At 38.8% G+C, this 26,825-nt stretch overlaps 1 protein-coding gene across 1 annotated transcript in view; it reads right to left on the reverse strand.

The window, feature by feature from the left end:
- The window catches only part of SCN8A (sodium voltage-gated channel alpha subunit 8), a 183,965-nt gene that overhangs the window by 69,474 nt on the left and 87,666 nt on the right, over window positions 1–26,825 (reverse strand). Inside the window, exons 3-11 of the mRNA XM_054591086.1 lie at window positions 23,469–23,587; window positions 21,555–21,644; window positions 20,786–20,914; window positions 18,926–19,017; window positions 9,648–9,869; window positions 8,496–8,559; window positions 7,981–8,122; window positions 6,255–6,461; window positions 5,070–5,363 (exon numbers count right to left, since the gene is read on the reverse strand). Of these exons, the coding sequence (XP_054447061.1) occupies window positions 5,070–5,363; window positions 6,255–6,461; window positions 7,981–8,122; window positions 8,496–8,559; window positions 9,648–9,869; window positions 18,926–19,017; window positions 20,786–20,914; window positions 21,555–21,644; window positions 23,469–23,587 (1,359 nt within the window). The remainder of the gene's footprint in view (window positions 1–5,069; window positions 5,364–6,254; window positions 6,462–7,980; window positions 8,123–8,495; window positions 8,560–9,647; window positions 9,870–18,925; window positions 19,018–20,785; window positions 20,915–21,554; window positions 21,645–23,468; window positions 23,588–26,825) is intronic.

The following is a 26,825-nucleotide window of genomic DNA, read 5'->3' on the forward strand; positions in this document are numbered from 1 at the left end:
TAACTGATAGGAAAGTGATAAGGAAGATCATGATCAACTCAGTAACCTGGCACCACTTAGAGATCAGGATCCTGAGACAACACACACTAAAAGGAAATGCTTTCTCTATTATTCTTTAATTCCTTGTTCCATTATTGGCAAAAGAGTTGACTACAATAAATGCAGAAAGGGAAAAGATGACTTGCCCCCTTGCTCCTTGCACCCTGTATCCTCCATTTAGTCCATTCCCTGAGGCGATACATCCTTAGGGTAACCACTCAGCGCGCCGCCCCCCAACTTCCTTGGACTGGACGGGGTCAGATGACTCAGAACCCATGGCTTTATTATTCTGGGATCTAGCTGGTTTATGAGATAGGTAGGCCTTACTTTCTGTTTTCAAAATCTTGCCAACCAACCAGGAGCTTCTGGTCCTTTTCAGGAAGTCACATAACAGCTAACTAAAAATACTACCTTAGATCCAGGGGTTTGTTTGGGAGACGGCTCCGGGGTGTTCTTGGTTTGAGGGAACAGCCTCACATTTCACAGAAAATGTAACTCAGGATTTCAGGACATCCGCCTGAGCTGTCCGTTGGGATGAGGCTTAACAATGACTGAGATATTCAAAATGTGATAAATCGGAGATTTAAATGTTCTATTTCCATGCCATATGCCACTTTTTCTTTCCACTATAGCAATTGTTCTTAAAGTATAGCCTGGGGACTCCTGGGGGTCTCTGTGACCCTTTTAGGGGAGGGGCCACAAGGTCAAAATTATTTCATAATAATACTAACATGATATTTGCCTTTATCACTCTGATTTTCTCACAAGCATACAGTGGACATTGTGAACCTTACAGTTCTTACAATATTTAACATTCTTTTCTGGTGAGATTGGTGGTAATAACAACATATGTGATTTTTAAATATTGTGTGTCAGTACGTGGGAGGTCTGTATCACTTAGTGAACCAGTATTTCCAATATAATCAATGCATGATGCTACAAATCATTTGTGAGTTAGAGATCTGTAGTGAAAAATATCACAAGAGATTTTAATGTAACAGAGTACCAACTTACTGATACAGTTTCAGATTCCATGTTGTAACTAATCATTAAAGCTACCACTGCCCAAGTCAGGAATAGCATCATAAAAGAATATTCACAATTACCTTTTAAAATATCCCTCTTTTCCTAACTACATCTGTAGAAAACCAGATTTTCTTCAAATATTTCAACCAAAAAAAAATCACAACAAAGTGAATACAGAAGCATGTATGATATTTCATCTGTTAAACCAGAGATTAAAGAGATTTGCAAAAATGTAAGTGGTACTACTTTTTTCCACTATTTTTTTTTTGTTCTGGGAAAGTTACTTTTTACAAAAAATATGCATAACTTGTATTAAACATATAATTAGTTTATCATTATTATTTTTAAATAAATCAGTAAATATTTTTAAATTTCTTTTTTTTAATTTTAATTGTATATAACTTTATTTTCCCAGGTAAATTTCTTAATTATAACTTCTAATACGATAAAAGCACATTTTAAAAAGCTCTTTAGGGTTCTCAATAATTTTTAAAAACACAAAGGGCTCCTAACACCAAAAAAGAGAGAATTATTGCAATACAATAATTTAAAAACTTTGCAAAAGGGGACTCAATCTAACATTTATAAACCGTCCTAAGCCGAAAACCACAGCAGTAATTTTACAGGGAAATGGGTAGGACACAGGTTGGGCAGGTGTCTCGAGCGCATGTCAGAAGACCTGGCAGTGAAGGACACCGACGTATACTGGAAGTGTGCCGCGGGAAAACTGGAGCCGCATTCGTTGGCGAGCCATCAGGACAGTGACCATGCGCGTGTGGAGGTGAGAGAGGAGGGCGTGGCTACGGACTGTAGCGATTAGGGGCACAGGCTCGAGTGTCAGAAGGACCTGGTTCAAATCTTGATTTCACATCTACAAGCTACATAAACTTAGTCAAGTGAGTTAATATCTCCAGGCCTCAGTTTCCTCAGACATTCTTCCAAATAAAATCAGAGAAACTGCAGGAGAGTCTGGGGACAAAGGCTATTACTACTGGTAGGATTTCTAATCAAGTCCTGCCAGTCAGCCATGGCCCCTAGAAATCTATTGATACAAGTTTTTTTATATGGGGAAATAAGAGGAAGTGAACATTTTCATGTAAACCAGGACATCTCCAAAGCCCAGATTTATGTTTTGAGATATGGAGCAATCAGTGCAACTCTGTGCTAAAGTGTATAGATTATTAGAGACATTCCTTAATGTGTTAACAGCACTAAGGCATTCACTAACTAGGTCAGGGATGGTTCGAAAGACAAGGCCTGGATTACAGCAAGGCTGCAATCATACTTCTCCCCAAAAGAGGCTGAATAAGCAGAAAGGTGACGGGAAGGTGGGTGAGACAGATGGCTCCAAGCCATGAAGTCCCAGACAGGTTAAATCAGTTTTATAAAAGTCCTCATTTATTTGTCTAACAAATATCTGAATGCTAGCCATGTGCAAAGAAGCAGTCCTTGACTTTAGGACTTTGAGAAGAGGATAAGAACATAAGAAAAAATAATACCACAGACAGTAAAGAGGTATGTATAAAATATAATGAAAAGATGAAACAATTTCCATTTGCGTGTGGAATGGGGGAGGTCAGGGCAGGTTTCTTGAGAGAAGAATATGAAGAATAAGTATGATGTGGACATTCAGAGACAGGAATGTCTTAGGCTGTTTCTGGAGCCAAACAGAGGGTAGAAAACACCATATATGAGAAGCTTCTAGTAATGCATTCAGTTTAAGAATAGGGTGCTTGATGTAACACTGTGACTGGTGACTGAAAAGGCAGGTTGTGTCCAGGGGAAGGGGAAGTGCTATAAATTCCATGCTAAAGTGTTGGGATTCCACTAGTAAATAGAGTAAATCTGATTAGGGGAATTCTCGCTCTCATTTTCCTTAAAAACTATTCTAAACTGTCAACATTTTCTTTAAATTCCCTACTCCACCTCTCATTCCATTCAATAAGAGTTTAAATTTCCTACATTATTGAAAACTAGATAGGCTCAGGTATCACCTTCTTCAACTTCCTACTCCCCACCTATAAACATACCCATGCCCACCCTTCCCTATCTTCTCAGTTTTGGGGGACGAGGTGCCCCTTTCCTGTTGAGACTACATCTTCCAAGACTGTGCTCTATTTTCTATTCTACCCCATTTCCTACCTCCATCTCACCTTCTTCTGGGTTTCTTCCCTGGCTCCAGATTAAAAAATGCTTATTTTCATCCATATTCTTTAAATACACTTGAGTGAGAAGTCTACACTCACTGTTTCCACTTCCCACTCACTATGGCATCCATTTTTACCCTGTCCTGGAACGTGCCTTCAAGTTCTCAACGATTTAGATTGTCAAAATCAACAAACATTTCCAATTCTGCTCTCACAAAGCATCTCTGTTAAATTCCAATCCATTCATCAATCCCCTGCCTTCTCCAACCCTTGTGTTCTCTTGGCTTCACTGAACTCTTGGCTCTCTTAGCATCTCAAATGACTGACCACTCATTTATTTTCATTCATGAGCTCCATCTCTGATGCCTATGAACACCAGTGGCTGTGTGCTTGGCCACTGTTCTTTCACCCAACACAGTATCTTTGAGCAATCTCACCAAGTTTCAATCATCACCTTTCAGCTCAGGACCTCTTCTATCCTCTATCAATTCACTATACGTGTGTCTAAAAGAACCTCTCTACATTCAACAAATGATTTAACTTGGTATATTCAAACTGGAATATACTTTTCTTCAAATGCCCTTTCTTCAGTCTAACTACTCCCTCACCAACACACACATACATTATTTGACTAATTGCTATTTATCCTTTATTTATCTTCCCCAGAAAAATCTTTGCTGATCCTACAGGTTGGCATAGATCTGTGTCCTCCAAAACAACCCAGCGTATCTCAATTATGAAATAATGCTGTCAATGTTATTATATAAGTAATTTTTTAATGTACTGGCTGCGCCACTGCACAATAAGCTCCCTAGCACAGGGATGGTGTTTTAATCATCTTTTAATCTTTAGGACCCAGCAATTCTTGACACATGGTAGGCACTCCATAACTGCTTGGTGATGAATGATGATAGGAAGCAATCTGCTGACAGTTTATAAAACAGAGGAGAGGGAGAAGGACCAGAGGAAACAAAACTAAGGTGGTAACTGCAGAAGAACAAAATAATACAAAAGTCTGGACTAAGACAGAAGTAGTAAGAATAGAAAGAACGGGATGGGCACAAGAGATTTTGCTATGATAAAATGAACAGGACTAGCAAAAGGCTGAACTGGGAGGCAAGTGATACAAAAGAGAGAGACATGAATCATCCCTGGGAAACAAGACAAAACAACAGATACAGTGCCCTAACTGAAAACTGTGATCTAGTCCATACCTATACCTCACTGTTCCTTTATGATGGGGTATTAAAAGGCCTAAGAATTGGATTTTGGCGGTGTTCTTTGAAATCCAAAAATATCTTTTATGTGATGATATTTATAGCAATAGAATTCTCAACAATTATTCATAAGTCCTCCCCCTCTTTTTCTCTTAGTTTCCCCATTTATCAAAGTTGGGTAAATTTATCAGCATACTATATATCTAGAATAATTACTAGAACTTGCCACACTCAAATAAGGTGACCTAAAGAGTTTCATCTCTTTTTTAAAAAATCTACAGTTATATGTCATTCTTTAACAGAGGCGTTTGTGCTAAATTCTGATGTTTACATGCTAAGAGGAGAGAAGTTCTTCCGAATGTATTAGAACACAGGCTTGCTGGGGAGACACAGACTTTACTGTTAAAGTAAGTCTGCCAAAGGTCATCACATCTTCCCAGGACTGGCTTTAGAGCAGAGGATGGTTCTAATATGCCGGTAATATTTTCCTCCTAGAGAATAACAATATGGAATGCAAAGGCAGGCCTTAGGATGCAGGGATGGGTCTGGAAAATGTAAAGCCAAAGGGGAATAAGAGAATCAAATGACATTAGGAAAACCAGAATTTCTTAGGCGATTTGACCCCATGCAAAGAGTTTACCTGATTCATAATGGAAAATTTCCTCCCTATTCTGTTGTCTGGCAGCCGAAAGCCTTTCCTCCTCATACCGTCTTCTGACTCTGACTTAAACACCTTCTCAGGATCCCCTTTCTCCTCTCCTTCAGAGAGTTCCTTTTGCTTCCTCTTCTTTCTCCTGTTACGTCTTTCCTTAGCACTCTTGGAACTGAGTTTAGAAATTTCAGATGAGCTCCGAGGGGAGCCTCCCCCTTCTTCGCCTTCTTCCTCTATGGCATCTTCTGAGACAGTTCCTGCTGAAGTGGCCATCGCAGCAGCCTAGGAGAGGAACCACAGGGCAACAGGCCAGATCAGAAGCAATTACCTAGGGACACCCAAAGTCAAGCAACTAGTGCCGATCATTTCCCTTCCCTTAGATAAGTAAAGGAAGGAATAAAGGAGGAAGGAGAACCAGCTGGTCAGGAGACTGTGGCCAGGGGCTGACCATCTCCATTTTCTAGGTGAATCTGTATTATGGCGCACCGCACTATGTAATCAGAGCAGAACCCAGTGGTGAGAACTTTGGGGTTTATTCTCTTGAGTATCTCAGATAAGAACTTGGTTGCCTTCTTGGCACCAAAATATCTTTTCTGGACAACTCTGAAAATGAAAGCTAAGAAGCTACTCAGGACATGTATTATAGGAAATGAAACTATATTATACACATGAGCCTGACAGTGTAAAAATACATGTATATTTGGATAAGGATTAGAAAGTAAAGTGTTAGGGTGGTGGATTATAAATTTGTTTTTCAAATTTTACTTCAGTATTTTACCTATATCTTATTTTTAATTACAATCGAAACTTTTTTAAGACCACAAAGAATCTCTGAAGGAGATCCTAATGTTTTCCTCAACAAAAAGGTTATGCTTACATGAAGCACTGTATAAACTGCTCTAGTCACTTTCTTTTTCTCCCTAACCATCATGGCAGTTGAACACTGAACAGGTGAGAAATTCAACAAAAGAATGTATTAACAAACAATTTGGCCACTAAGACAAATGGAATAATTGAACCAACCATGTGAAGTTGTAAATTAGGTATTTTAATCGGATCAGTAACTTCTATTCGACAATAGGCCTAGAAGAGAGCAACTGGGGTGACAATTAGATGGGGCCTTAGTCACAGTGACTTGGCAGGCAGGACTACTGCAAAGAACTCATCACCTACCTGTGCCTCTTCCTGTTGCTTCTTAAGTTGTTCCAACATTGCTTTGAATTCAGCCTCTTTTTGCTCTGCCTCCTCCAGTGTCGCCTGATTCTGCTCTTCATAAGCCATGGCCACCACAGCCAAGATCAAGTTCACCAGATAGAAAGAACCCACAAAGATGACCAAGACGAAGAAGATCATGTACGTTTTCCCAGCTGCTCGTAAGGTCTGTAGAGATAAAGACCATTTTCCAAGTCACTTGCATCATATATACCAGGGTGCAAATGACTCATGGGCCAATGTTCCTCTGTAGGGGCACTACTGCATTTTGAACAGGACAGTCCTTCATTGTGTGGCACTCCTTCATATTGCAAAGCACTCAGCATGCCCAAAGGCTGAGGGCCTCCTGTATCCTCAACTCACAGGAAATGTCAGTAGTATTTCTCATTCACTGTGGCAAAGTAAGTCCTCTTCCATTTTCAAATACTCCTAATATATTACTTTCATAGGAAAATGCTTGATTTTTTTTTAAAGGAAAAAATTCTCTGGGCTAAGAGTAATATTTGACTTTGTCAGTTGGTTCTAAAACAAGTATAAGAAAAGAATACAAGACTTTAGCTCATTTATCTACTGGTCCTTAAAGAGCATTAATAGATAAATTCCATCTCTGGGATAAGATCCAAGTCACACGAAGTCCCCATCTCGAGTGACAACCTTCCTTATCCTTTGGTAATAGCCTGTGTTTTTAAAGAGGGATATGACATAAAGGATAATGGGAAAAAAAGAAAAAGGGAGAAGATCCTAGAACTATTCTTTCACTAGCAGCAAGCAAATAGACATCAAAGAACAACTGGGTTTTAGGTTATGTGTATGTGACCTGCTATCACTTAGTTTTCATCTTTATTCTTTTCAACTACAAATATTTAATGAAATTTAACATGAGTCACAAATATTTCATAAGAAATATTTAAACCTGAGGGAACTCTAGGCTGTCCAATAGAAAGTAAGAACTCATGGGATCTCAATTAGAAGCTTCCCTTAAAGAGGTTTCTTCATGCCTGAGGGGACATGTTGCTTATTCTCAAACTAAATGGCTTCATCTAATGCCAAAGTCAAATAGAAAACAATGCATTAGGATAGAACTTCTAAGCTGGAAGACCCTCAGCAATTACTTACACTAACTTCTCCATCACAACAAGCAAAATTACATGACTAGCCCAGAGCCACCGATGTAGCCCAATAGAATGGCACTGACCATTTTAAAAAAAACCTGTCACAACCTGCTTGAACAAGTCTAAATATGTTACAAATCTCAAAAATGTTGATATATTTAGACTCCGAAGTCCTTGTGGATAGAAATATCATCTTTATAATGTCTAGTATAGTGCCTTACACACTATGTTTAATTAATAGTTCTTAAAAAGATGCCCTAAGCCCAAAAACCCAAAAGCAGAAATAATGCAGATAGTTTGGTGAAATAATCAAAAGTAGGTAGAGATGGCAGGTTACCAGGCCAGGCACGAGGCTATGGGTCTTTATAGCTATATATGACATAGCATTAAAGAAACAGGACAAGAGACAAAAGAATTCACTTAATGCTGTAACCAGAGAAATGCCATCCTAAGATGATTGAATAATATCTTCACTAAAAGTCTCTTACGTAGAAAGTTTCCAACCACACATATCCTCATGCAAATTCTATCACCAAAGAAAAAGAGGTAGCACTTGAAAAAGAGGTATTACTTACTAATTGATACAAGTTTTCCCAATAGTCCTGGGTCATAAGGCGAAATAATGCCAAAAAGGCCCAGCTGAAAGTGTCAAAGCTTGTGTAACCGTAGTTGGGGTTCCTTCCTGCTTTCATACACTGGTATCCCTCCGGGCATTGCCTGAGGAAAGAAAGGGAAGTTCAAGGCTTTTCAACACAGTCCTGCTGCATCAGCTGTAAGTCATCTCTATGACCTTGGAGATAACAATTAAATAAATAACCATGTAGATCCAGGCCAACAAATGGGAATGACGAAGGACAAGGAGAAGAAGGAGGAAGAGGAAGAGGAGAAGGAGAAAGAGAAGAAAGAGAAGGAGGAAAAAAAGAGGAAAGAAACAAAGTAACCAAGTCAATTTTTAAAGAAAATACGTTAGGCCCAAATGTTAGATCCAGTTAGAGTCTACTACATTAGCACAAAGGAAAGTGAATATATTGCCATCTTTATCTGAAACATTATTTTAAGGGAGGAGAATAAAATTAGGTGAGCTACTTACCCAGCATCAGAACTGTTCCCACAGAGTAGAGGTTCTAGCATGCCAGGAACTGTGTAAAAATTTGCTAGAAAAGTTTGAAGAGGCAGGAAATGAATAAGGCAGATTTAAGTGAATGAGAGAATAAGGTTACATGGCTCCTAACTAGTCCCAGCAGAAACAGTTATTGATTTTAGTTCATTTAAGTCTGACAGCCATGAATCCTGATACAAATTCTTTCCCATTATTTTCCTAGATATATTTAAAAATTAAAAGTGCTACAACTGTAAAGCCCTTAATGCAATGTTCTTTTCACAGACATTTTCCACTGGTACTTCAGATCAATATGCCAGGTTCTAATACTTGAATCAAAGGGGTCTAAGAGAGTTTTCTGATTCCTTACCCATTTATACAACTTTATCCTTCTACCTTATAACTTCTCTTAAACACAGATAAACTAGAAACCCTCACTGATCACTAGTTACCATCTGCTATATTAAATTGGAAGGCATGTTTCCCTTAACTCTGTGTGTCTCTGAAATCCCCTTTGCAACATTTTCTTATGGCTACTTACCTGCCTTTATTTCCTCAAGAGTGACTAACAGTGATATTAACTCTTTCCCATTACTTTATAAAAGTACTACTACACCAACTGTTCCTTAGTGTAAGACCCAAGTGCTTTGGTTCCTGAAATGAAATTATTAAAACTTCTTAACTGTTATGATCAAATGGTGCCTTAGAGATTATCTGACTTCCTAGACCAGACCAATTACTAAGGTCTTGTACAATAGTATTAAGAAAGCTTATGAGGTATATTCTGGACCAAATGTTTAAATATCTCAGGTAACCCAACCAGGGAAAAAAGGATCCCTATCAAGCTACTAAGCCTGATTTTCAAAGCAAAAGTTTAGGGGTACATGTGACAAAACCATAAAGTTTCATTTCTGGCTTTAAAGCAAGGGTCGGTGGGGGACGGGGAGAAAGGGCTGATGCTTGAGAGCTTCTGAACACAATCCTCCCTCAAGGAAAGGGGGTAGTAGCTTCATGAGGCTACTGCCAGGAGTACCGGCATTCCTTTCTGGCCCCAACTACTTTTTAAAGCCCAATAATGGCTTCTGACCATCTAAACTAGGGACAGATTTTTCTTCCTCCTCTTGCAGAGAAGAGGCCACCTACTTTTATTGTTGATATATTCGTCCCAATCAAAGCCTTTGGTGCCATTTTCAAGATAGCTCTCATTGAAGTTTATGGGCCACACCACACACTTGTTTCGCAGGTTTCCCATGAACAGCTGCAGTCCGATCAAGGCGAAAACGCTCAGGCAGAACACTGTCAAGATCATCACATCTGACAGCTTCTTCACGGACTGAATTAGGGCACCCACAATGGTCTTCAGGCCTAAGGAAACAGAACCCCCAGAATCAGAGTCACCCCGTTGCCCTCCCCACCTCCCCCACACCCCCTTTTACCTACTGGCTTTTCTACTCCTCCCTATAGCAACACCCTTGAAAAAAGGCCACTTTATCTTTTATATCATGAGAGTAACAATGGGTCAGCAACATTATCAATTTCCCCAGAAATATCCATTTTTAAGCCACAAATTTTTAAAAAGAAGAAAAAAGTTCCTTCTCCAACTTGTGGCTCTTTTCTTCCTGGAAGCACTTCGCTATCTCTGGCTGCTTCTCAGCTCCTACAGGAGTCAAGCTTTTACTTGCCTCATGGCCTTCATATGCACTAGTCCCTCTGCCTGGAAGATTCCTCCAGGTCCCTTGTCCTCCCTGTCTAACTCTTATTTATCCTCTGGTCTCAGCTTAAATATCAATTCCCCCAGGAAGCCTTCCCTGACTTTACCACTCTTCTCCCTCCCCCATTATTATTAGTACTTTAATAGCACCTTACACTTTCCTCTGGAGCATTGATCACGGTTATAATTAACTACATCTGTCTTGTTCACAGCTATATCTATACTTCCTAGCCCACAGCAGGTACTCAGTAAATATTAGCTGAATAAACAAATGGATAACCTAGGAACTGAGGCTTCCAGGTTGGAAAAAGAACTGCTGAAAGCTTAAAAACCAATAATAAGGGAGAAGGTACAATAATATTTTCCCAACAGCTTTGGAAATGCCAATGTGTTAAAAAGGTTAATTATTATCAATTGAGTATTTATGGTTATCTTTCCATTTTAAAATACACCTTTTCTGTATCACATATATGTCCTATTCTCTACAACTGACTTTTAGCTGTCCTAGGATAAAAACAAAATAAAAATATATAGCCTACTTGAATTTGAGGTTTAAATGCAAGCCACTAGTTCTAATTTGAACCTGCAGGTAGATTTCTTAACTAAACAGGGAAAGGTCAGTGACAGGAGACATAGAAAAATATGGTTGTGGCTTCATGATGTTTGGGTCAAAACTGAGCCTGTATGGCTCTGCTGGGCATTCCCAGACATCAGACTATCCACAGGACATGGCCAACAAAGCACTGTGTACTCCTGGGTGCCAATGCACCAGGACACACAGGAGGCAGACACAGAGCCTTGACACAGGGGCCTCGAGAGGGATCTTGTCTCTCATCTACTTCTGAAGGCAAGAATATTGGATGGAAATACAAGGAAATTCCCTATCCTGGCTTTGACATGTGAGGCCAGGTAGATAATTACTAATCTTAACCAAGTTTTACCACTTACTTATATGACCTGAGCAATACATTTAACCTCCTGGAATATCAGATTTTTCATTATTAAAATGGGGATAATTATAGTTGAATATCATAGAACTGATCTGAGGATTAAGCATGGTTCATAGAAACACTTAACACAGCACTTGGTACATGGTAAATACTCAAATGTTAACCGTTTTTGTCTGAACCTCAGTTTACTCATCTATTTAAAAAGTATTTACAATTCCAACCTCATTGGGTTGTTGTGAGGTTTAAATTAATAAAAGCAAAATATCAATTACATTACTTGGTACTTAATACCTGTTGGCTATCACTATTATACATATGCTTCCCTCCTCAAAGAGAGATGATTGGGATAATGATGATGATCTAATGGGTGATATGAACATGACTCCGCTTTTCTAAACAAACACCTAGAATTTTCAAAGTTGAGTCAAAAAGAATTTTCTGTGTGCGTCCAACAGCAGTGATGGGCCTGGCACAAAGCAGGCACTTAATATATTTTTATCAAAAGAGTAAACGAATGAGAAATTTTTTTTTCTGTCATACAGATATCCTGAAAGGGATCTAAGAGAAGTTAAGCCAAGAGTTAGACTGTAGAGATGCACAGTGTGCCAGGCCCTACGCTTCCCTGCAGAGTGGGCCTTCCATGTTGCCACCAGGGAGATTAGAGACAGCTTACCTGGGCTCCAGAATACAAGGTATTTCTAACCTGATTCCTTTCTTCTCACAGGGATGTGCAAAAAGAACAGCAGGTAAGGGACCAGAGAGCAGGAATTCTGGTTCTGGATGAGCCACTATTTATGACCCACCATGTTTCAGGAGAAATTTAAAGGCACCTTTCAGTCTCATTTTCTCATACACAGACTGTGGATAAACACAGGAATAAATGGCAGTAGGCAGTGGAGGAAAAGCTGAAGAATCTTCTCTAGAAGTCTTTTAAAATAGGACAGAGATATTTGTTTGGAATTAAGTAGTCGAAATTTCAATCTTCTATTCCTAAGGCCCTGGGAAATTGTGTCATAATCACAGAATTAAGTTAAAAGGTATTGGTGGTATAAAATAGAAGGCAGCCACAAAGTAGTAAAAATCGTTCTAGTGTTATGGAACTTATTTCCACAAATTTCTGAGGAATAGAAAAGTCCATTATATCTCGCTGGGTTGGGCAGGTTTACACTGAGTCAATAATTCAATTCTAGGCCCCTAAAATTATAGAGTTCTGTTTTCAGAGTCAAAGATTGCTTAAAAAAAATTGAATAGGTCACTGAAGAATGGTTGTAAAGTTTCTTTTCCTGGACTTCTTTATGAGGAGTTTATATAGCCGTTTCTCTTGAATCGGTCAATCACCCGTCTAAACAGTAGATGATCATTCAAAAGCTTTTCTATTTCTATTTTAAATAAATTGAGAAATAAGCTATAAGCTGTCATTTATACAGGTAACAAGTGTATAATAATGCAAAATAATCAAACCAATGCATTTGTGATATAAATAAATTGGGGGTAAAAAATATATACACTTTTAGCATGAGTCTAATCTGAATTTCCCAGACTGGGAACTCTCTGGACAGTTCTATCCAAGCCCATGTAATAGGAAATTCCTGGCTCAAATTAGCCTCTGTTACATAAGGGTGGGCTCCCAGCAACCTTGTTTGTGGGAAGTGAACTTCTGTTACTAGCTAATAGACGACAGGATAGACATCTGACTTAAATCTCAATCCTTTCCTCCAGTACAAGGGAGGGGAACAAGAGACAGTCCAGTAGTCTTTTCATGTGGTATATATTTCAATAATATATAAATATGGGAGCTAAGTGGTAGCCATGTTCTTTCATTATATCAGGATACATCTGAGAAGTAACGGCAGTTAGTATGCTAAGAGATAGAAAAAGGAAATAGACATGGAGAGAAGAAAGAGGAAGACAAAGTACTTCCTGGTGTCTTGGGCTTTCTGGCTTACTTTCTGGCTTTACTGGCTTCCAAAAGCCCAAAACATTCCAGCCATTAGATTCCTTGAAGTTCTCCTGTATCCTGCAACCAGAGATGCTCCACTAACGTACCAACCATACACAGAACTCATCACCTTCCTGGGGATGGACCTGAACACTCGCAATCAGCTGGTTTAACAGCTCTTCTCCATAAACCAGATATCACTGCTGAAGAAATCTGTAAACATGAGTCCAGAAAGGTTAAAAAAAATTAAAATGTTTATTTGGAAATCTAAGACTTAGATCAACTCCTGGAGATATCTTTCAGCTTTTAAGAAATTTAAAGTAGACACTTAGGGTTGGAAATTATATTCAGCTACTTATACTTCAGACAGGCTCAGAGAAACACATTTTAATTAAGCACAAATAAGCACTAAATAACATTAATTATGGCTATCTATACAGTTTACTTTCCATGATTCTCATCCAGATTGTTAGGAGAAATTTAGAGGAAGGTAGAGGAAGAAAAAAGGTGACGTGCAGCTGTTAAGGATTAATTTGCAGGTCCAGGTTAACACTCGATTGCCCAGCCATATTAAATATAAATGGTCACTGGATTATACACTGCCCTAGCCAAGACTCTTCTTCCTTCCATTGAGGTTGATAATTGTAAACAACCATGTTTGCAGCCATCAATGCCAATTTGTGGAGTTGACACCATCAATGCATATCTTACACTCAAGTCTCGTCAGCAGTGGCTGCCACGTAGCAGTAAAGGCAACCAAGCAAAAGTGCTCCCTGTTACCACAGCACAGGTCAATCCTTAAGTACAAGAAGCTGCTGATAGAATTCCTAACCTGAAAATGTTCAAGAATGGAGAATGACACTGTTCCATCTGTGAAGACAAGCTGTCTTGCTTCTTCCACTGGCTCACAATATCACATACCAGACAGAACAAGCAAGAGACTGATTGAAAACGGATTATCCAAAGCAGAGCAGAATGCTCCTTCAAATGACTCCTACACAACAGAGTATACAACAGAAGCCACGTGGGGGCAAATTGGATAGCAAGAACTCTTGGTAAAAGCTAACATTAACTAGCGCTGGGATGTCTGGGCAGGGGAATTAATCCACTTTACTGTAATCAAGGAAAGGCAGTTGGACCCAATGTGCAGAAAGGTCAACTACCTGAGAGGAAGTCAGATATTGAATGAATTTTGAGAAGCAGGGGAAGCCCTACAATTCCTTGAACAAATGACTAAAGCCTGATTATGTGCTAAGCTCAGGGAAATCAGCTATACATACTAGGATCAAAATCTTCCACCATGGTGATGCCAGAGTATAAATAAAGTAAATTTATATTTCCTAGTTTGTGGCTCAAGTTGAGAAAGCTAACTGGTTTGAAGTAACATGAGCTAAAACTCCCACAAAATTAACACTGGAACAGGCCTCAATAGCAGTGACAAGCCGTGTTCACTCCAAAGGAAAGAAAAGTTCCCCAATTCCCAAAGTCTGGTTTGGTCCAGACAAATGCTAGGAGTAAAGTCATGCAGGTTAACTTTCCTTCTGCAGATTAAATCCTAAAGAGGATAGTTCTGTTTAAAAAAAAATAAAAAGATTTTACTTGTTTTTAGTGAGAGGGAAAGGGAGGGAGAAAGAGAGGGAGAGAAACATCAAGGTGGGAGAGAAACATCAATAGGTTGCCTCTCTCATGGCCCCTCCTGGGGACCTGGTCTGCAACCCAGGCCTGTGCCCTGGCCAGGAAGTGAATGGGCAACCTTTCGGTTTGAGGGAAAATGCCCAGCCACTGAGCCATACCAGTCAGGACCACAAGGATAGTTCTTTAAGATTCTTCAGAGCAAAAGTAATTTGGGAGAGATATGGAGGCCACAGATTTATTTACTCAAGATTAGACTCAAGTTGCAAAGTCTGACAAAAACTAAACCAGCTCTCAAAGGTAAGTCAAGTGGGATCCTGTGAATCTTCAGTGTTTTTCCACTTAGGATCACTATGTTAAACTTTAGTTAAATTTTAGTTATCTTTTTTGAGAAAACAATGTGGACAAAGGAGAAATACATAAAAGTAGATTAATAACTAAAATATTTTAAAGAAACAATGAACCTGCATATAGTCTTAGAACACTTTCTATCTCCCTTCACTAGAAACTGCTGTATTCATAATGTATACTATGAAAAAAATGCTTTCTTAAATGCAAATACGGGAGTGGGAAGGAGGAGGCCTGCCATTCTCCCTGCTTCTTATCGGATCACACAGGTAAAAAGAGAAAGTAACAGAAATGAAGCAGAGAAATAAAAAATCCAAGAGAAAAATAATCAAGAAATGTCAACTCTAAAGAAAACAAAATGATATTAAATCAGTGCTGATGAACAGAGAAGACATAGTGCTTTTGGGGGAGCATTTGAATGATGGAAACGAAAAGGAACTGGTAAGTGAAGCCCTCCTAGCTGGTTTTATTCACACCATGAAGTGACACTGAGAAACATCTGAGACACTTGCTTAGAGATTTCCGCCCTGCCGTTGGGTCTGTCAGTCCGGTGACATGTAGTCAAAGCATGCAAAGATGCGATTTCTAACAAAGTCACTTAGAAGCTCATTTCTGTACCCAGGTTTAGATTAATACAAAGTGAAAACTAAGTTTTAAGACACACGGATTTCTACACAAAATACTTCAATGTCAAGTTGAGTCTGGCAAATTCCAGACCAAAGAAAATTTAGAAAGGGTCTCTTTCTGAAGTTTTAGCATAGAGTTTGTGTGCATTGTTCTCCAAGTCAAGTCCTCTGAAGCCAAATGGAAACCATGAATGATACAAATCCAGGTCTTGAGTTAGCAAATAAAAAAGGTCAGAAGGTGGGTTTGGTCTTCTCTAAGGTAACAGGCAGCTCTAAATCAAAGCTTTTCTCATACAAAAGGCTGGAGCTCACTGATGCACTGCGCTCTCCAATCTTCTGGGAGCCCTAGCAGCCCTGACACATTCAGTGTATCCGCCAGAGATGCGAAGAGGGAACACAGCATCAGCCCAGGTGAGCTGGGCGAGTGCTTCTAGGAGACAGAAAACTCTGATAAAGGAAGCTGAGATCCCAGAGAGCTTTATGAGGTCTTACAGGCCCTATGTCATTTCTGTGGTTGATTTCACTTCTGTTTGTAGCAGCTCTGAGGAAAACTTGTATTCAAACTGGGAACAGGAGGAGGTAAAGAGAACAACAATTTCACTGAAATCATCCATGACAAAACTTGGTAGCAAAACAACAGTTTTTATGAAGAGGGGACTATATCCCAGCTCTGAGGCAGTGGAATTAAAATGACTTAGAGATGACCCAGGTCTACTGACTCATGCATTGGTACTCCCATGTTGGAAGGAGACCTGGGTAACAGGCAGGTAGGAACAGGACCACAGCCCTCTACGGGAGAAAGCACAATAGGCAAGTTCAGAATTTTATATAGGATAACAGAAGTCTCTCATGAGGAAGACATCATTTACCAAATAAGGAAGTACTCTGATTTCTCTTACTAACTCTAAGTAGAATGGGGGATGAAAAGAATTTAGAACTAAAGTCACACATTAATTCAAGTATCAGTTATTCCACTCTCTGACAGTAAACTGGTATTGGCTATCCATTCCAGTTAACCTCCCAAAGCCGGCTCATCTGGAGTGTTTCTAGGAATAGGAATCCAAAGATCTATTTCAAACTGTGAAGCTGATGTATAAATCTTGATACAAATCCTTTCTTTGGGTTTAGGTCCTTCTTTATAACAGTAACTGCTACTACTACTATCCCTTACAGAGCACAGCTACAGGTCAGGCAGTGTGTGTGTGTGCGTGCAATACTGAAGCATTAAGGATGAATAAAGTGACATCAGTCAAGAGCTATCTTACAGTAATGCTATCGTCAGAAGTTAACCACATAGCAAAGAGATAGAAGCTAAAGCCAGACCAGAGATAGCAGCTGCTGCCCTAGTTAGTGAACAGAACACGGCTTTCCAATTTAATTCTGGAAGAGAAGTTCTGAGATCACAAGAACATAAAGAGACAGATGCCTTGTGGAGTACGCTGGGGGAAGTGAGCAGAAAACATGGGATCATGTTTAAAAAGAGGCCAGAGGAGGAAAGAGGCCAAAGGAAAAATAAAAGTAAAGGCTTGGTGCTCCAGATGCCTTAAAAGATAAGACAAGGCCTGCCTAAGGAGTGAAGGAGCTGTGTGAGGCTGCGTGGAGAATGAGCTGGGTTTTCCATCAAATGGATTTAAAATGTCTAGGAACTAAACCTTGATAAGTCAGGGTTGTAGTTCTTTGCCAAGAAGGACATACTCCAACTGACACCCAAACTCTGGTTGATAAGGAGCAAGCTGCCGCTGCCTAAAATAAGGAATTCATTTTTAGTAGGGCTCATTACTGGCCAAATTCATGGCCCAAATCTATAAACGGAGAAACTGGGGTTTACCTTCCTTGGGGCTCTCGTTAAGCCCCATTCTAAGTCTGTCCTTTCTAGGAGTCAACCTTTGTGTTTCCTTCTGAGACCTCATATTTAGATAATGTTAAAAAGGGGACAAGAGAAATGTTTCTGAGTCAACCACAGGGGGAAGAACCATCTGATACCAGGAATGGGATGCTTCTGTTCTTCATGTCCGTATTTTTACAAAAGTGCAGTGAAAAGTCTGGTCTGTTCCGTGAAAATCCCTGAATACAACAAAAGTCCAATCAGCAACAACAGCCTTGACTTCTGCCATGTTACTGCCAGTGTATCCTAGGCTTAGACTAATGAAACTATCTTTCCTACTAGACATCAGGACTGGTCTTTAGGAAGATAGTTCAGTATTGCCAGGTAGCAAACTGGTCTTTCGAGAGATAGTTCAGTATTGCTAAGTAACAAGGATTTAAACTAAATTAAGGGATCTCAACCTGGGGTCCATAGGTGGGCTTCAGGGGGGTCTGTGAACTTTGATCCAATTCTCAAAAGGATCCAAAACCTTCAAAAGGTTAAGAACTACCTGGGCTAGGTCAACTAGGACCAAAAAAGAAAAAGGAAAACATTTTAAAGAGACTGTCAATCAACTACCTTTCAAGCATCTACTGATTCCTTTTTTTCCTTTCTCAAATTTCTGTACTTTTTGTTTGCCCCTACCTTCAGATGAATTTTATCTTACCTTTGATTTTTTTTTAAACAGCACCTGCATAAGCTTTCATTGGGATTTATGTTTGAGGATGGTCTCTGAATATATGTACAGTAGATTATGTATTAGTTCTTATTAGTGAAACAGACAGCAATAGGTGATAAATGGTAATTATTAGGGTTTAGTTCCCTAACTCAAAGGCTCTTAAATTTGTCTGTAATACTGGACTAGTTAACTGGGTAGGCCCCTTATGTGATTAAATAATTCCATTAACACAGTAACAATAAAAGCACACTTCTTTGAGTTAACATTCCATCAGTCAATCATGCGACAGGAAGCCTAGAAATCACAAGCAATGGAATGATGGCAAATGTTAAAATTACTGTAATTCCATGAGGCCAGAAAGCAAATGATTTATATTCAAAGAGAAAGCTTAGCTCTGTGACAATTTTTTCAGATACTGTAAGATCCAAGTGATTCTTAAGCACGTGCTTTTTCAAAAGCATGGATGGAATGGGGGCTGCATGCCTGGCAAGCACTGTTGGAGAAAGTGCCTGAGGACCAAAGGGCCCTTCCAGAGAATGTCTCCCAGTAAAAACATGCGCAATGCAAGGCCATATCATCTGTGCTGACACGGCTTTAGAATGTGGTGGATAAAATGAATGGAGGGGAAAGAGAAGATGAGGCAAAGTCAGTCTTGTGTTTAAATTTTCTCACCTGGAATTACAGAGATAGTTTTCAAAGCTCGGAGAACCCTGAATGTTCTCAGCGCTGAGACATTGCCCAGGTCCACAAACTCTGTCACATATCTGTAGTAAGGGAGGTCACACACAGACACAAATGACAAACACAGACACAAACACAAACACCAAAGGGAAAAAACAAAACCACAACAAAACAAAAAGTACAATACGTCACGTCAAGGCCCTAACCCAACACCTAACACCAAACCCGGGCCATCTTACCTGGGATTACCGAAATAGTTTTCAAAGCCCTCAGTACCCTGAAAGTGCGTAGAGCTGAAACATTGCCTAGGTTTACAAACTCTGTTATATACCTGCAGAATCAAACCAAAGTTAACTTGTAATGGTACCGTTGGGCGAGGGTTTGAGAATGGGGGGAAGAAAGGGTCTTATAACAAGCTATGATTTCATTTTTTCCTTGAAAAAGAAAAGTTTCAAAATACAAACATTTAAGAAACACATTTTTAAAAACTGGGCAGTAAGAATTTAAAAGTATATTTGAAAAAACTGATACAACCAGGAGATTCCTGGGGCTTACTCTCAATCAGCATCGTGATGTGTGGATCTGAACCAGAATGACCAGTCTCGGGCCATTCACTTTTTTTAATAAAACAGAAGGCTGGGAGGTAACAGAGGCTTATGTCTCCAAGTTTTGTGAACACTGTCTTAGGAAAGGGAGACAAATTTCTGTAGCAGGAGCCCCATAAAAACAGATATACATTAAAATAACTGCTTAGCTGACAGAGGCAAAAATGTCTAAATGCCTGTACATATCACTTAGCCAAAAGCTGTATGCTTATCTTTGCAGTCATGCCTACAGATGAAGTTTTAGCCTGTGACATACAAAGGTGGGGCTCAGGAAAATCCAAACCATCAGAGCAAATATTATGCTAAATGCCCATTTTATCACCAAGCAAGGACACTTAAATTTCAAGTGAAAACCATATGTTCATTTTCATAATGCCGGAAAGTTAGGAATTGCCTTAATATAACAGAAAATCAAAGTTTCAGTTTCAAATATTCAATGCATATCATTCATTCACATTTTATAGTTGAAATACAACACTCTACCTGATGCTTAGACCCATACATACACATCGTCTCTTACACATCTGCATGCACACACTCAAACCCACACGCAGGCCATACAACACCCTTACCCCCCACCAAACCACCAACTGCTTTCCCAATCTGGAAATAAAAATAATAAAGTCTGCTATAACTATTCTATCATTAGCTAAGTTTCCCAGACATACATTTTCATTGTTATAACAACAGAAATTACCAAGAGCAACTAGCATACCAATGTGGAGTTACACTGTGCTCTAACAATAGTTTGAAGTACTGGTCAGTAATTCTTTAAGAAGCAACCAGTTTGGAGGCCTTTGTTCAAGTTGATTCTAAAATGTGCTCTGAAGTCTGCAATATCTGGCCAGCCTCGTGAAATTAAAAAGAAATAGATTTTCAGTTTACAGAATATGCCTATGAAATTTCAAGTTTTCACCGAGGCCCCCTAGTGATAAATGTGCAAACCTTGGTCTGTGTTATGAGGAGGCAGGAACCAGAGTGTCATTGGGAAATCACTTCCTACTTCCTCCCCAGCTGTAGAGCCTCTGCTTACCTCCTCCCACATAAACCTGCTGTCACTGCCTGAACAAAAGGCCCTCACAAGCAAGAAATCATAGTCATGAATCCATAGGCCTTACAAGGTCATCCATTAATCCCTGATACAATTATGCTTGCAAACTCACACTTTCACTGTCATACAAATACCCACGAGTACCACCACCCTTAATTGTACCCAGAACACCAAAAAAGTAAGCAGACAACTTACGCCATCATGATGACACTGAAATCTAACCAGTTCCATGGATCCCGTAAAAAGGTAAAGCCATCTATGCAGAAACCTCTTGCAATGATTTTCACTAGTGATTCAAATGTATAAATCCCTGTGAACGTGTACCTGTCAAAGAAATGGATAGCTTGAGGTAATTTTGGAATAGACAGAAACTTTACATGAATCTTTTAAGATAACACTTGCCTGAAGTGTGACTTCAACCAACTGAAACAAAGCAGAAAGGGCAGAGCCAATGCAACAAAATGGAGGTAAAGAAGAGAAAGGGATGCTTACTGAAATGCACAAACCAAGAACTCTGGAATACTGTTTTGGGTCCTGACAGGTATTACAGAGAAATACCTCTGTACTGCCATCTAGTATGTGATTGTTCCAAACCAGGAGAGGCAGCCCCAGAGCTATTTTTAACTTTACACAAGTCAAAATGAAGGGAAAAGTAGCAATGGAAAAGAAGGCAGTATTGTCAGGAACTGAGGGCAGAAGATAGTGATGTGGCAACAAGTCAAAAGCACCGGCAAGCACAGGAAAAGACAGAGAAGGGCAGGAACTTCCAGAGCCTACTTTCTCTTTTTCGAGTTGACTACTGGTAGTTCCTAAATCCTATATGTATGTGTCTTCACCCTACTCCATGAAATAAAGAGTAGGCAATAACCAATTGTTTTCCTTGATGGATGAGCCGTGACAAAGCAAGATTCAGGGACTAAAAATGAACTAAACAAGCAGGCAAATAAGTAAACGAGCTACTTACTCCACATTCTTCGACCACTCAGGAGGGTTACTAAAAGTCATGAATACACAGTTGGTCAAAATAGTGCACATAATGATCATGCTAAATACTGTAGAGAAGAGTCAAGGGAGAATACACAAAATCTGACTTTTTTCCCCTCAGAAAACAAACACTTTTCACATTGGGTATTGTGAGATCTAAATCAATAACCAGAAAGAGGCAAAGCACAGGAGGAAAAGGTGACATGATAACGAAAACTGGTCACCACAGAATTCTACCACGTGGATCCATCCCCAACCAGAGAACTGCGGACGGATACAGCCGAAGGTCCCTCACTTTCAAAAAGGCTCTCCTTACTCCACCCCTTTTGGATGCAACCTTTCCCCCTCTTACCACTTTTACCTCAGGTATGGAATAAGCCCCTAAATAAATTAAGTTTAATCTATATTACTCAATACACATTTATTAAGTTAATTACTTATCTTACTAAATAATTATTTGAAAATCTACATGTAATTAATGGTTTACTTTCCCCCCCAGTCCTCCAAAGGGCTGAATTGTTCTTAGGGGACAAAGAAGTAGCCAATGTGTGCTGAATTCATACAGTTTGGAAAACCTGTTGTGGTGTATTGGGTAAGGATTTCAAGGATGTCCACACCACCACATTCCTAAGAATTCGGTAAAGGGGCAAAGTCATCTGATCATTCAGAAAGTGCCCAGGAATGTTTATGGAGAGTAAACCACTTTGTTACCATTTCAGTTTCATCCATGACCTTTCCTGACTCTTTCTGTTCCCCTCTACTGAGAAAAATTGAACTGCTTTAGGTCAGTAGGAGTTACTCAAACACAAACTGTCACTTTAACAAGCACAGGAGCTGTATCTTATTTACGTCTAATTCACTCTCTCTTGTTCATGTCAAGCACCAACTTCATTCTACTAGTGGATTTTTAAAAAGAAAAACTACTTCATATAGCTGGATTCTCCTCCGGGAATAATAACATGTTCTGGTTAGAAGAGAAAAATCACTCCATCTCCTGATCCAATAAAAAGGGAAGATGTTCATTGTGAATTATTTATTTCCTTGTAAACCTTCAGATTTCAGAACCAAGTTGCTAAATTCTTCGAGTTAATAAAATGTGGTGAAAGCTGGCAAATCAACTTACTAAGTTGCAACTGCTCATTTCCTCATCCTACTTGGAGGACGCAACACACTGAAGCATTATGGGTCTAGGAACTGTCACACTGAACACCAACAATGAGAGTTTACAGTCCCCCTGCAAAGCTGCTGCACCCATCGCGTAATTTTTTCATCCGCCATATGCTCTCCTATATTAATAAGATGTAAAACTCGGGTCACATGAATAAATGGGCATTTTTTGTTTCAGGGGAGTAAAAATATCAGAAAAGATTCATAGCAATCATGCAATCTAAATCTAAACCTCTGTACCAGAGAGGTCAAATAGCCTAAGAAACTATCTCAAGTACTTCCTAAGCTCACTGTTCAAGAAATCAAAAATATTCAAGGCAGATCTCTAAAGCATTCACTACTTGTAATTTAAGAAGTTGCTTTGACAATATTCTGATACTGGACTTTAATACATTAAAAACTTGAATAATCTGCCTCAGGATGGAATTATTAAAATCTGAGCACTTTAAAAAGTAAGACTTTAACAAAACGTTACCACTTAATTTGTCCTTCTAAATGATACCAACAAAATCCCAGACTCCCATGATATCATCCTAAGAAAAAAGAATTTGCTGATGCTCACAACTCAGGATTTCGTAGACATTTACTCTTAACCTCTGACTGGTGGGACAGTCAACTACACTATTGGTAAAATACATAATATACAACTCAGTTGTCACAATTTAGAAATATACATCAGTAATCATGCAATTGCTACACTCATTCCACATTTGCACAAAAAGGATATGAATGTATCAAAATTTTAATAGCTATTCTTCTTATCAGGTTAAAAGGACTTAAAATGTACAAGGCAGGCGTGGCACTAAATCTGAAGAGAGTTTTCCCTCTGTTTAATACTACAAAGGTCTGTGAAGAAAGAAAAAGAGAAATTATTAAAGCATTGACATTAATCACCACACAGAACAACATTTTTCTAAGAAAGAAATAACTCAAATGTACTTATTTTTACTTCCCAATTTGGTTTCTAAGGCAAGAAACCTTAAGGCAATATACCTCTCTTTCCCTAACCTCCCTCCCCCAAGCCCTGTCCTAAATTATATTACAAATGGATGGCACTACGTTAGCAGTTTTATAGAATAAATTTCTCTCGGATTCAGGGCAGTTGAACTATACCTAAGCTATCTATGTCAGCTCTGGACAAGACACTAAAGTCCATTAATTTAGGATTCGTTTACTCAACAAGTGTTTACTGAGTGCCTACTATGTGTCAGGTAATGTTCTAGGTGCCTGAGAAATGTCCGTGAACAAAGCTAACCTGGTTGGGAAGCTTATATTCCAAAGGAGAAGACAGACAATAAATAAAAACATAACAAAAAATAAATTACATCAAACGTGATATGTGCAATGGAAAAAGGAGGAAGATCAGGGAAAGGGAGCTCAAGAATGCTGGGATCAGGAGACGGGTGAAGGGGGAGGGGACAGTCTTAAAGAGGTGGTCAGAGTAAGCCTACCGAGAGGGGAGACTGGAGCAAAGACTTAGAGGAAGTGAGAAGAGTTCTGCATTCCACTAATATTTACCTACCAAGTCTGCTCCATCTGGCTTAAGAGCCTCCATCGTCAGCCTTGTCAAAACCATTCAACCATATTTCCCAGTATAAATCTTCCTGTCCTGCCAAACTAGTTCATGTTCCAGTAATCCATGACTTTGGCCTTTGCACACATGTTCATCCTACCCAGAATGCTTTTTCTTGTTTCATGAATTCAATTCGATTAAAATGTTCTTGAGCACTGATTTTGTGCCAAGCATTGTGCTAGGCTCCAGGGATATAAATTTGAATAAAATTGTATTTTTAGGAAAGACATATGTGTGAATTAGTAATTATAATGCAGGGTAAATAAAAATATACGTAATGTTTGACAAGCAGTAGAAGAGACTCCCCCCACTGCTTGGACGGGGAATAATAAAAGGGAGAAGAGCGAGCTGAGGGATGTTCACAAAGGAAGGTAACTAATATTTGGGAGGGGTTTAAAAGGATAAGTAGAGATGGAGAGATATTAATTGGTCAGATAAAGGGGGAAGGAGTGGAAAGGAAAGGGAATAGCATAGAATGTACAAAGGCACAGCAGCACATAACTGTTTTCAGGGAACTGACAAGTAATTCAGTGATGATGGAGGATAAAGTAGAGAAGGGGAGCAGCAGACTGAAGCTGAAGGGAGATGCAGGAACCTACCAGACTGTGAGTTCCTAAGGAGACAGGCCAGTACATAGTCCTAGCATCTCACTGTGTGAGTGAAAGAGCAAATGGTCAAACACTAGCCATTTTAAATAGTTTTTTAAAAAAAGTTAAAGCAATACATGCACATATTATTTTAAAATGGAACATAAGACTAAAAATTCCATTTTATTACCCAAAGATAACCTTTGTTATTTGTTTATCTTTTCAGAACTTTTCTTTGTAAATACAAGCACACAGATATAGCCTTAAAAAGATTTCCTCTCTCTTTCAAATGTAATTGTACTATAAATACCATTCTACAACTTACATTAAAAAATGAACCTCCACAAAGAAAAGCCCAGGGCCACATGGTTTCACTGATGAATTCTATCAAATGTTTAAAGAAGAAAATAACAACAATTCTTCATAAACTCTTCCAAAAAGTAAAAGAGAAGGGAACACTTCCCAACTCATGCTACAAGGTATTACCTTGATACAAAACCAACAGAAATCACAGAAAATGGAAACTATAGACCAAATCCCTTATGAATATAGACACAAAAAGCCTCAACAAAATACCAGCCAACTGAATCCAGTAGCATATAAAAAGGATTATACACCATGACCAAGTGGGATTTATCCCAGAAATGTAAAGATGGTTTAACATGTGAAAATCAATGTAAGACAATAATATGAATAATATAAAGCACAATAATTACATGTTGATTATAGAGATAATCACATCTCTATAGATGCAGAAAAGGCATTTGACAAAATCCAACACTCTCATAATAAGAACACTCACTAAAGTAGAAATAGAAGGGAACTTCCTTAACCTAATAAAAAGCATCTATGAAAAATCCACAGTCCATCATACTTAATAGTAAAAGACTGGCAACTTTCTCCCTAAGATCAGGAACAAGACAAGAGTGTCCAGTTTCCCCATTTCTATTCAACATTACAAAATGGATGTTGTAGATAAGGCAATTAAGCAAGGAAAACTACTTCTAGTTTCAGATGTAATGATCTTGTATACAGAAAACTCTAAGGAATATGTATGTGTACGTACACACAAAACTATTAGAGCTCATAAACAAATTCAACAGTTTTTTAAGACACAAGAATAATATACATCAGCAATAAGTATTCCAAAAATTAAATTAAGAAAACTCCAATTGCAATAGTATACAAATGAATAAAGTACCCAGGAACAAATTTTACAAAGGAAGTATAAGACATTCCACAGAAAACTATAAAACATCATTAGAAGAACTTAAAACCTAAATAAATGGAAAGACATCTTTTGCCCATGGATTGGAAGACTTATTAAGATGACAATACTCCCCAAAATAATCTATGGAGTCCACGAAATCCCTATCAAAATTTCAACTGTCATTTTGGTCAGAAATTAACAAGCTGATTCTAAAATTTCATATAAAAATGCAAGGGAACCAGAATAGCTAAAACAATCTTGAAAAATAAGAACAAAGTTGAGGACTCACACTCCCCTCTTTCAAAGCTTATTACAAAGCTACAGTATTCAAGGCTGGTACTAACATAAGAATAGCTATATAGATCAATAGAATAGACTTGAGAGTCCAGAAATTCATATATCTACAGTCAATTGATTTTTGGCATGAATGTCAAGAAAACTCAAAGGGGAACAGTCTCTTCAACAAATGGACAACTGGGTAACCACATGCAAAAGAATTAATTTGGAACTCCACCTTACACCCTATACAAAAATGAACTAAAAATGGATTAAAGACCTAAATGTAAGAGCTAAAACTATAAAACTACTAGAAGAAAACAGAGATGTGATTAGACAAGTGTCAGAGATGTGACACCTGAAGCACAACCAAAGAAAAAAAATAAATTTGACTTCATCAGACTTCAAAACTTGTGCAACAAATGACACTATCAAGAA

The sequence above is a fragment of the Pteronotus mesoamericanus genome, unplaced genomic scaffold, assembly GCF_021234165.1.
Source record: "Pteronotus mesoamericanus isolate MK-2021 breed Mesoamerican mustached bat unplaced genomic scaffold, CSHL_Meso_final scaffold_21, whole genome shotgun sequence".
Lineage (NCBI taxonomy): Eukaryota > Metazoa > Chordata > Mammalia > Chiroptera > Mormoopidae > Pteronotus > Pteronotus mesoamericanus.